Source organism: Rhea americana, unplaced genomic scaffold, assembly GCF_003343005.1.
Source record: "Rhea americana isolate MKP2758 unplaced genomic scaffold, rheAme1 scaffold_93, whole genome shotgun sequence".
Classification (NCBI taxonomy): domain Eukaryota; kingdom Metazoa; phylum Chordata; class Aves; order Rheiformes; family Rheidae; genus Rhea; species Rhea americana.
In genome coordinates, this window is record NW_028187122.1 from 1,756,917 (window position 1) to 1,769,046 (window position 12,130).

General features: G+C 39.8%; 1 protein-coding gene across 2 annotated transcripts in view; it reads left to right on the plus strand.

The window, feature by feature from the left end:
- Window positions 1–12,130, plus strand: part of WDFY4 (WDFY family member 4) — a 142,009-nt gene that overhangs the window by 35,659 nt on the left and 94,220 nt on the right. For both annotated transcript variants that reach the window (XM_085324754.1, XM_085324753.1), the window contains exons 18-25: window positions 584–768; window positions 3,719–3,950; window positions 5,956–6,107; window positions 6,691–6,802; window positions 6,928–7,118; window positions 8,809–8,961; window positions 9,960–10,033; window positions 10,729–10,890. In XM_085324754.1, coding sequence (XP_085180880.1) covers window positions 584–768; window positions 3,719–3,950; window positions 5,956–6,107; window positions 6,691–6,802; window positions 6,928–7,118; window positions 8,809–8,961; window positions 9,960–10,033; window positions 10,729–10,890 — 1,261 coding nt within the window. The remainder of the gene's footprint in view (window positions 1–583; window positions 769–3,718; window positions 3,951–5,955; window positions 6,108–6,690; window positions 6,803–6,927; window positions 7,119–8,808; window positions 8,962–9,959; window positions 10,034–10,728; window positions 10,891–12,130) is intronic.

Here is a 12,130-nt window from a genome sequence, read left to right on the forward strand (position 1 = left end):
TGCCTATCAACGGTAGTGAGTATTTTAAATGTGGTTGTGATTCAGCATTGCAGAGGACATTGGGAATGGAGTGGGAATTGTAACTGGAATTTTTCATGCATGGTTGACATTGTGTGAATGCTCTGATTTCCTTAGATGAAGTTAAAAATCACAACTTTCCTCTTTTCCTTAAAAACTACAAATATACAGAGTTTTATCTTCTCATGAATTCACTAGGAATTTTTTTCTATATCAGATGATTCAGTGAATATCCTGAGGTGTTCTGCTCTTAGAGACAATATTGGCTTTATCCTAGTTATGTCTAGTTTTGTAGCATACAGGCAGCTAGCAGGTGGAATTTGGGAGTCTGACTCATTATGTGAAGGGATCTTGGGAGTTATCCAAGTCTAAGGTCCTGATAGTAGGCGTCCAGGATACGTTTTAAAGACATTGAATGGAACAGCATCAACTAATGCTGTACCCACACACAGATAGATCATGTTCTTTGTGTGTCACATTTGATGGTTGTATCCCAGAGGCAGTGGAAGGTGAGACCGAAGACCCTAAGCTTTCCAGTAACTGCCACTTGTTTTTACTCTTACAGATATCATGGAACCTGAAGGTGAGGACCAAAATCACTCCCTAGTTCCAGGGCAAGTCCAGTTTGGCTGTGGCAAGCTGCTGGTCACTGGCCAGTGGCATCACCTTGCAGTGACAGTTGCTAAGGAAGCAAAGAAGAACTGCATTGTGTCAGTGTATATAAATGGTCAGATGCTCGGCTCTGCTAAGGTAAAGGCGCTCTGCATAGACCTGTGTCTTACAGCTAAGCGTTTGCTTTTATTCCCCACCCCCTCACCTTCCAATGTCTTTTCAGTGTAAACATGAGACCTCAAAAAGTGATGATCTGTTTATTTAAGATGTACCACACTGTGTTGCACTTGGGTGGAGTCAGAAATCCATACACATCAGAGTATATTTGTATGGCTGTTCAGAAGTGTGGTGTTAGCTTACACTGATGCTTTGAACTAGCATCTTTTTTTTTTCCCTATTAAGATGACCATGGTAATTTTGAGTGGGTACACTGATCTAAAAATCAAGATTGCCTAGTTTACAGTAGCTCTAGATTATGTTCATGAAGTGCAGTTCTGTCCTTAGGCCAAAATTTTCTGAATTGACTAGTAACTTTGAGGATCTCCGTTTACACCCAAGAGTAATTCTCAGCTATTAAAAATACAAACACACACTCACTCCACTAAGGTGTGTCCTGCAGAAATCCCACAACTGAAGGCAGCTTGGCTTTATGCTAAAATCTGCAAAGGTGATTAGGAATCTAGGGAGCCTCCATTTTTGGGGTAAGCCCTGGGAAGGGAGGGAAGATCAGAGAGGAAATAAGCTTCTGTGACTGGCCAGCCCTTTGCAAGAATCCCAAGATGAATGAAGTTTCCTCAAATATTTTAGCTGTCCATGGGCTTGTTTCAAGCTGCCACACATTGAGCTGTCAGTTCAGAGGTCGAATGAGTCAGCGGTCTTCTCTGCAGGCACTGCAACCATTTGGAGACAGATAGTTCTCAGGGCCCGTTGTTATTCAGTGGATGAGATAGCTCGTGCATTAAAACCATACTAATTTTTTTGAATTAATAGGAAATACAGAAGAAAGTTCCAGGTAAGAGACATTTCTAAATTTCAACTGTACCAACTAATGAGTTCATTGCAAATGTTGCAGTAGCTCCTGTTTCCTTCCATGTCCCGTTTCCTGCAATCTCAGGACTCTTACTCTCCTGTGTAAGAGTCTCAGATCTCACATGAAAAAAATAATGAATTAAGGATTTCTCAGGCTGATTGAGAAATCATGAGAAAGTAATCCAAATGCACATGAAAGACTCAGGCGCATGAGAAGATGAAAGAGAAAAGCCCCTAGTTTATAGTACTATCATGCTCATGGTTTTGAAGCTAATGTCATATTATTTCTGAGACTTGTTTTATGGGCTTTGAATGCTTCAGCTTGGTAATCTTGAAAATGCAGCTTTTTTTCAAATAGACTTATTAGTTGCAACTTTAGTCTCTTCCTTCCAGCTCCTATATTTCAAATCAGTCTTGACACATGCAAAGCTCACTCCTGTGTTTTTTACTTTCCAAGTAAAAGCAACCTGTTTAATTCCAAATATTCTCTTTCCCATGCTTGAGAAAAATGATCTGTCTTCTAAATGCCTTTTGGGACCTATATCCATTTCAAGAATGAAAATTTAATTTAATTTGCCTTCCTTCAAATGAGACTGAAAGTCATCAATAAAACTAGGCCTAAGCATTGCAACTGATTAAAGAATTCACAGTAAAGTGAATTTAACATATAGCGAAACAGCTTGTAATAAATACAACAAGCCTTTAGTAAATAAAAGGTGGTCCCTCTGCTGAGGTCTCTGACATGATACAAGTCTTCCTTTTTGACATGTACAAAGAAGGGAAGACTGTATAACAAATTAGAATTGCACAAAGGTTGTTAACATATCAAAAGCTGCTGTTGACAAGGTAGAGAGGGAGTGGAAGGAGAATTACCATGTTGCATCAGGTATTATGCCTATTCATTCTAATATCGAGTCCTGCCTTCCAATACTGAGTAGTCCACCTTCTGCATCTCCATAGTCAGAGATAGGTAAATCCTAGGACTCTCTCATACTAGCAGCAAGTTGTTAGAAGCTGGACTAAGCCCTGAAGTACAGGATAGTTTCTCTTCCAAGAAATGTCTAACTACTTTCTGTTAGAGCTCTTTACATTTAATAAAATAGTAGACTCAAGTCAGGAGGCTGAGTGCTTATTTTGATACCAAAATTAACGATCTTATTTCCTAAATTATTGAACTTTTACTGAAGCCAACTCATGTACTTAGACACTATGTCATTCAAAAATTGTTTCTTCTCTGGATGCCTGTACAAGATGTGGTCTGTAACTTGGCTTTCTTTGTTCAAAGTCACACACTTAATAGGAGGGAAAAACAGTCTGGGGTCAAGGTAGGGTTTTTCTTTGCCAACACAGATTATTTGGACAGTGTTCTTTAAATAAAAAAGAGTATTTGAACTTTTGAGAATGCTTACAGTTTTGATACTTTTGAAAGTCCAGTTTCCAAGCAGCAGTCCATCATCATCATGTTATTACGGTAGGGACCAAGTGGGAACTAGCCCAAGATACTAACTGTGGAGTTTTAAGCTACACTGTAGAACAGACTTATGGCTGATATTAATTTATTGATCACCTAGAGCATCTACTATGCTAGGGACTGCGTAGGTGTAAACCGATAAGCGGTTGGTTTTTCACTGCTAAGATCTTGTTAACTTGGTAAGTATAAGGGAGTTGATGCCCGGAGCCTGCAAAGGCATCTGACTTCAAGTCTTTGTATTGAAGCAGAGGATAAGGCAATGCATAGTTTAGTAGGTTTCACTAGTGTTTGTCAAGATGTTACTTTGGTTAAAGTCAAGTTTTTGGACATAGACAGATTATTATCTTCTCAGCACCAGTTCTGAGGAAACTCCCTTAAAAAGGAGAACAAAGCTGAGCAGTCTCGCCTCTTAGCTTTGATCTGTCAAAGAACTGGAGTTTTTCAGCTTTGAGCTTGGTCTGAAGCTGTGAACACAGCTAATTGAGAGGCTTCAGTGAGGGAAGAAGGTAGGCAGTACCTTCCAGAGATGCAACCTTAAGATACCTCTAATGCAATGAGTCCCCTAAGTGAAATTTTGCTCTGTTGCAGATGCAGTACCTGCAGCCATTACCAGGTAGCTGTATTTCCATGGAACTCTCTTCCTTTATCGATGTCTATGGGTACATAGCTACTCCACGAGTTTGGAAACAAAAGTCGTCTTTGACCTGGCGCCTTGGTCCTACGTACCTGTTTGAAGAAGCCATGTCTGTGGAAACTGTGGAGTTGATTAATAAGCTTGGCCCACAGTATTGTAGCAATTTCCAAGCAGTGCAGCTTCAAGGTATGTGGTAACTCTCATCTCCAGCACTGTTGGCTTGCCAGGATGATGGTTTTATTGTTATAATCTGCTATTAATATTCCAGCGGTTCCTAGAGATCTCCCTAAAACACTGGAACCCTGTTCTGCTGGGTCGTGTACAAGTTTGTACTAAGAGGCCATGAGGATCTTGCAACACATGGTAAATAGAGCAGAAAAAGAAGGGGAGGAAGCAAGGAGTAGTTGTGCCCTGATTTTTAGAGCTAAAGAATAAAGAAACAAGACTGCGTTTTTGGGGAGGTCCAATAAGGCAGATTCTGTTGGCCAGACATTAAGGAAGAAGCTTTCTAACTGAGGCATTTTGCATTTATGGTGCTACAGAAAAGCATGACAGAAGAGAAGGCAACATCTTTAATTGCAAATGCTGTAGAGTGGGAGAACAGAAGTAGGGGAGTAAATTATATTCTGTATAATGAAGAGGATTTTAAATGAAAGTATACTGATAGCTTCAATTATGAAACAGGCAGAGAAAACATTTTAGTTATTAATTACTGTTTGTTCAACAAGTAGTGCATTCACCTCTGTGCTGGAGCTTGGGTAAAGTGAGATGGTTATCTCCCTTTTGAAAAGAGCAGAATATAATCCCATTTTTGGTATTGGTGCAGCCTAAAGCAGAGTGAGAGGACTGGCTTCCTTCAGAATGCTCTCTATTTAGAAAAAATATCTGTAAGACATCAGGGTTCTTTCAAAAGAGAAATTATATCAAAATATAGTCCCAAAATGAAAATAGTAATTTTGAAGTGTTGAGTCTTCATAAAGTCTGGGGTACTTGTTCTCCTCTGTACACTGGGCTCCCCAGCTGGACTTTAATACTTACCATGGATTGTGGCTCTTGCACTCCAGTGATGCACTGATGCGGGGAAGTCATAGGACACTATAAAAAACATGACCTGATCACTGTGAAAATACTTCAAATTCAAAATATATTTTAACAGGCAAAAGTCCAGTCTGCCTTCTCCTCCCTCTCTATCTCAGGTACGATGTATTAGCTTTTTGTTGGTTTGTTTTTTGAGGATTTTTTTAAACCTAACATCTCCCTATTCCATCAAAATATTTGGAGAAACATTTGACTTAAAAAAAAAAAAAAATCATAATCCCCAAAATATTGTGGTTTATTCTATAGAATAGAATTACAGCTTTGTTGTGGAGAGCAATTTGGATGGTTTCAGCACTATCTTGCCCCTTCTCACCAGCAGCTCATTACTTCGTGCTCAAAAGCAGCAGCTGCGTAGAGCCTTAGCAGTGTCCTGCTGGAAGGAAAATAGTTGACATAATCTCAGGGAATGTACTTCTCATAAATGCAGAAAATGTGCTAACCCTATTTACATTTAAGAGCTATGACACTAACATTAGTAAAACAGTTTCATAAATCAACAGTTTTCCCCGTCTATGAAATTGTCAAAAATGAGATTGAAGAAAGGTACATGCTGCTTTCCTTTATTTACCTTGCAGTGCAAGCAGAAATAAAAAGTTACTTAAAGAAAGGCATATGAAAATGTCGTACAATTACCAAACTGCTCAACCTAGTACTTCCTAAAAGCTTCCCGTAAATTGTGAGTTGGCAGCTCTGAACTTCAGCTTTTCTATTCTTTTTCCTTCGCATGAGGAAAGCACTCAGTAACTTGGAAGGTCTCTGAAATGTTTTCTCTACCTAGACTGTTTGTTTATATTTTGTGGATAGAGAAAGGTTTATTCTGGACTTTCCTGAGCTTCATGAGATATTGGGAGGGGCTGTTGGATCCGTACAGAGTAGTCATCAGAGGAGACAAGCGCAGCATATCTCTTACTGGTGCGTATGCTGGCTAGCTGCTATGGACTGAGTTGCAAAGGATGAAGCCTTTTTCTGATTCTAAGTCAAAATCAATCTCCCTTTTAAACTTTTGTCCCAGTAATTTTTCAGCTGCCCTTCTCCCATTTCACATGATGACTATGCAAATTTCCTTGTGGATTTATAATCTCTCTTGTTTTAGGTGAGGACCAGTGCAGTGAGCATAATTCTGTACTGCTGGTGGGAGAAGAGAGAATTTCTTTTGGAATCAATGCCACATGCTCATCTTTCACTACAGTTCAAGATGTAAAGAGCACCTACAATGAAGTGGATGGTCGGCAGATTGCCAAAGAGGTCATATGCTCCCCTCATTCATCTTTAACACATTTCTTGTTGTTTTGTTTTGTTTCCATGAGCAAAGTTTGTGACTTTGTCTTAGCTTCTTACCTCCAGTGATTTTACAACTTCTCCAATTTAACTACATTGTAAATACCGTTTTGTTGTAGTCTGTGACGAGGAATGGATTGGACATTGTGAACACAATGTTAAGAGTCTTTATTGAAACAGTAACAGAAGCTATAGTTTTCAGGTTTAAGAATGCTTCATTTCAGTCAATTATTCCTTACAATTCTTTATTACTACACAATACACCTTTCACATGCTATTCTAGCCTTCCTGCCAATACCAGACCTACTCTTGATATGTCAGAAGTGGTGAAGTTCCGGAATACTCCAGATGGGTGAATGTTTGTCCCAACAATCGATTTTGAGGGGAAAACATTCCCCTCCACCACCTCTGGTGGAGCAAAAGTATGCTTTGTCAAAGTCTAAAAGTAATAAAATAATCTCAAAAAAAAAAAAAGTGTCTTTACTTACTACTTTTCATCTTCCCAATACTTCCATGGCTTTTTCTAGGATGTCTTTTTTATCTGTTTTAGATGGGGATCAGTTCTCGGGACAGTTCAACTCCAGTTTTTCTGGCTAAGAATATTGCTGGACACCTCTCAGGTTTCTTGCGGACTATAGGAGCAGTTGCTGTGGGCCAGTATGGTAAATGAGCTCTACTTTTTTTTTCTTGTTTTTCTTTTTTTGAGGGGTAAGAATTGAGCCTATCTCTGTCCTAATAATGGATTTAGTCTGTGCAACTTCCTGGTTGAGTAACTGTAATTTCCTAGGAGTAAGAGTGTTCCAGTCCTCACCAGCAGCTACTAGCCTGAACTTTATTGGAGGTCCTGCCATTCTCCTGGGTCTCGTTGCTATGGCCCGTGATGACCACACCATGTATGCAGCTGTCAAAGTCCTGAACTCCATCCTGAACAGCAGCCCAATGAGTGAAAAATTAATGAGGCACATAAATGGATACCAGGTAGATAATCTCTTCTTTGTTCAGTCTGGATACAATCTTTCTCTTGGAGAGCTTTATCCCAAAACCCATTAATGGTAATGATCCAAGGATATCATATCAGCCCTTATGATTGTAATTGTGTAAGCTATGGGATCTTTGGCATGGGTATATGGGACAGAGTACTAAATTGTGTGCTTAAAATCCCCGGGAAGCTTTACAGCAGTTTATGTGCAAACAGATGAAGTGAGGACAGGTGCCTTTTAGGCAGATGTGATCCAAAAATGGAAGGTGTCATGCTGCCCGTATGAAGAAGGCTGCAGTTGATAATGCTAGTGCACCAGATTTGAGTGACTCATCTTCCACCCTTTACCAATGCACTTCATCCCTCCCACAAGAAAATACCTCTTAGAAAATACTCTAGAAGTGTTTTGCTTCTTTCCCCTTGGTTTATCCAGGCTAAGATTCTTCCCTGCACGTCATCACCCAGTGTAGAGCTGACTAGGAACTACTACGGCTCAGTCCGCACTGTTGTATATTAGGAATTGTGCTGAGGTAAATAAGTACTGTCTGCGTTTCAAGCTGTATATTGATGAGGTCTACCCTAAACTGATCTTTTAGACCTGAAAGGTGTGCAGACAAAGAGTTTATTTGGCTTAGGGTTTCGAGAGAACTAGGGCAAGTTTTGTAGGTGATATTGGATGGTTTACGGCTGAAGTGTGAAGTTTCAGTTCAGTTTCACTGACTTTGTTTATGCTGCATAGGCTAAGCAGTGTCTCATGGTACAGAGAAAGACGCTTTAGCAGAGATGGTTTGAAATGACACTGTTGTGTTAAAATAAGGGTTTCACAAATGGTTGATTGTAAACTTTCTATTTCCCCAATTTGTAAATTCTTCATAAATTGATCCTGATTCCTGTGAATATATTTATCATACTTAAGTGTTGCTTGCCCAACAGCTTTTTTTTAGGGGGAATGTCAGGCTTTAGATTGTGTGCAGACTGTTCCTTTTGGCTCCATGCTTGATGGTGGTGTCTCGATTTGACTGATCATCATGTTCCAGTGGAGTGATTTTGCTCATTCTATGGATGTCTAAACCTAGACAACTAACAAAAACGATTTTAATATTAACATGTTTCTTGATACATATTTCAAATGAATGTCTGCTCTTCCCAACGTATTTAAAATGTAGTGGTTTTCTAAGTGTTTTTTTTCACTATACCAGAAATTGATTGAATAATCAAAAATAGACTCAGCTGATGAATTGGAAATTGTCACAAAAATGTGTCCTTTTCATCTGAAGAGGTCAACATTAACTATTATTTTTCTTTAGCCAACACCATTTCAAAGCAACTGAGAATACTTGTCCCTAAAGAACAGTGTAGAAAACCTACCATGTTGCTTTACAATTACATTTGTATGTTGTTTTTTGTAAATTCCATTCAGTATAATAGAGTATGTATTTTATTCCCCTTTGATGCCACAAAATTGTCAAATCCTTTCAAGAACTTGTTCTTTCACTTATCGCGCAAAACTTTATGCTCAAACTGAAATCTTCGCTTGTTTCATGGTACTTACGTATGAGGTATGCTGCATGTACGACTACTACTGGCAGGTAAACTGGGCGTCTGCCTTGGATTCAATAATAGATGGTGTTCTGTTTTAGTTCATGTAGTTCATTGTTCTTGGTGTATGCTTACTTAGTCTTTTTTCAGTTGCTGGCATATCTTTTGAAGAGGAAGACACAGCTGTTAAACAACAGGATTTTACAGCTAGTGTTCTCCCTGGTGGGCACAGCTGAACTTGGCTTTGAGTCTTCAGTTGTCAAGAACTGTAATGCATTCCAGTATGTTCTCTGCAACTTTGAGGTAAAACTGTAGATACTACTTTGTGGGTTCGGCTGTGTTAAATATGGTTTTATAGTACGAGGTTTGGTTTGTTTGTAGCACCTCCTGGATCAGGTGCTTGGGGTGAAGCAGTGTGTGACAATGTGCCACACCACGGCTCTCCTGGGGAGGTGGTGGCTCCTGGTACGGCTGGAGCTGCACAGGTGCTGTACTCTCTGCTGGGCCCTGGTGCAGTTTCTGGGGTGTTCCCATGGAGTTTCCAAGTGCCTGCTCCTCAGAGCTAGTTCAGGAGTAGCAGCTCCTCATGCTGACAGAAGACTTTCCAGTGCTTGATTGGGGATAGCTTGCCTTGGTGAGAAACAGACTGTGGCTCTGAACTCTTCCTTTTCCCCCTTAACTTTTATATCTCTGCTTTTCACAGCTGAGAGATCAGGCACTGTCCCCCTCCCCCTTTCCTGTTTCTCCATGCAGATGATATTAATATGACACAAGATGGTTGGAAATTACTGGGTCTGGGTCTGAAATAAAATATCCTTGACTTGTGGGTATTTGAGTTTTCTTCAAATGTGGTCCAGGTTAGCTTTATATATGCTATATGTCAATCTATGCTGACTATATATGTCAGTCTATACCAACTAACTTATATGTCAGTCTTTATAGACTTCCATCTTCCCTACAAATATGAATTGTACACTCTGGAAGTGGATATACTTCTTGCCTTCCCTTTCCCTGTCTCCAAAAATGTATCTGCTGTTCTGGTTGTGTTCCTCTTTTTCAAACTGGAGAAACAGTTAATGCAAAACTAAAAACATTTTTGTAGTTTTCTTTACAGTGCACTGTTGTAACGTAATGTAATTCACGTGCATTTACACAATAAAGTTACTTAGTGTTCTGCACAAATGACAGTGACAGTTCATGATTTTACTGTCCCCAAACTACTTGTTACTGTTTTTCTGCCACAGGTTATAGTCTGCTCAACTCAACAAATGGTGAATTCTTTGCTTTCATTTGTCTTTCAGCTTTGGATGGCAGCACCAGAAAATCTTGATTTTGCTCTTTTTTCACATCTTGTGGAGATCTTGCAGTCCTCCAGGTATATAGTTGGCATCTAAATCAGAAACATGTGGAACAAGCTTATCTGATGGCAAGGCTCTGTGGTGACCTGGGTTACATGGAACCAGTGATGTACAATGAAAGTTAAAATGTGTACTGTGAAGAAAAAAATCTAAATCTTTGAAATAAGCATGAAAACTTAAAAATCACTTTTTATAAATGATGATGTGTTTAAAACTAAAATACAACCCAGGAGGATTTTTTAGAACAGTGTACTTTCTTAACCAGTTTTTCTACAGTAAAATGTATCTGAAGAGACATAGTAAGGCAGAGCACCTGAGTAGAGCAGTATGAGAGATTCCTTCCTTTTGGCACCATAAAGCTCTGTGCAGAGCCCTCTGATGTCTATTGCTGAGTTTTACAAGAATAGAATTTATTGCCATCAACTCACTGCTTAAAAAGTCAATAATGTTTTCTTTGAACTCACTGAAATGCAGCAGTTTCCATCAGAGAGGGCAGATGCTGAATTGGGGTGGGGAACACAAAAAGAAGTCTCCAGATCTCCATCATTGACACATATTCAATTTGTCTGATAGTGTTTGATCAGTTGCCAAGGCGACACCAGAAGTCAAAGGTGCAAAGTGCCAGTGCAACCTGAGAACCTTCGTAGCTGAAACCTTGCAAATTTGGTTCTTTCCAGTAAAAGCTTTTAATAGGCCCTGTGCTTTTATGCAGAGATGGATATCAGAATGCTGAAGTTGCCTACCAGGTGCAAATGGTGGCCAAGCTTGTTTTCCTCTTCAATGATGCTGAAATCAGCAACTCCAGGATCACTGTGGTCTGCACTATTCTTTCCCACCTGTTGCAAGGATACTTTAACACACGGGATGTTCTCAGGTAACCTCCAAGCCTGCAGCATTTTCTCAGTTTGCAGATGAGTTATTTTCCTACCCTTACTGGAGAGAGATGAAGCAGAACTTTCTTCTTATCTTTGATAGGAGGCTAAATCTCTGGTAACTCCAGGGTCCCCACTGACAAGAGACTTTTTCATTCTTGCAATATAGAATTCAATCCACCCTTGTATTTATGTATGAGGATCCCCATGGGTCAGATGATGGACCCTTACAGTGGTGGCACAAGTAGTCCCGCTGATATGACTGGAACTACTTGAAGTCTGGACTTGATATTCATGATCACTGAAGCCTGTCCCTGAAGTATTGTAGCCCCTGAAATATTGCAACCTGGCTCCAGGGAACTGTATGCCTTATCCCATTGCCTTCAGTTTTATCCCAGTAACTATATTTTCTTATTCTTGAATCCCAGTGAGTTAAGATGTGCTAAGTAGGATATTGCAAAGTGGAAAGTTTGAAATCCTTGCTTTTTCTCCACAGAATGTAAACATTACTCCAGCCTAACTACATCAGCTTTTAGCCTGATGTAGACTGAGTGAGGTCTGCACAATGGTTTTTGTAGCCATCTAACTCTAGAAAATGACACTCTGCAGGTGACAAGTTGCTCTTTTCAAAGCTCTGTTTTTGTCCAAAAAAAACGTAGAGTTGTGCAATGGAAGCTTTGGTCTCTGTGGTCATCCCTTTACTCTACTGAAGGGTATGGACACATCAAGAAGTTACTGTGGGATAAGCTGACCTGCGAACTTACTGCTTGCCAGCTCCTATGTGGGATTACCTGCATGTATGTTCCTATCCTGGAGTATATCAGTTAGCTGGTTAGTCTATTCCTTTTTTTTTATGAAGGTGTAAGTAACTGGATTTATTATATCAAATTTGCCACGTGGGAAGGAGAGTGCCTAAGCATCTTTTAGTTTGTTTGTTTGTTTTAAATCTGGTGACTTGTTACTCCATGATAATTTGTTTGGTTGGCCCAAAGATGAGGAAGTTGCAACTTTTTGAATATTTTATTCATTGGTATTTGCCTGTTCAGAGCAAACCTTGCGCTTAGTGTTAAGCAGTGCATGTGGATAGTGACAGTCCCTATCTTTCCAGCTCCAGGAGAGCAGAGACTATAGCAGGCTCTCAGTAGTACTGAGACGCTGGGGTTTCTGTTGGTCCCAAACTTTTGACGCCTCTATTGGAAGCTGCAATATGTGGGTCACTCCTGCAGATCAGTGATACTCTGT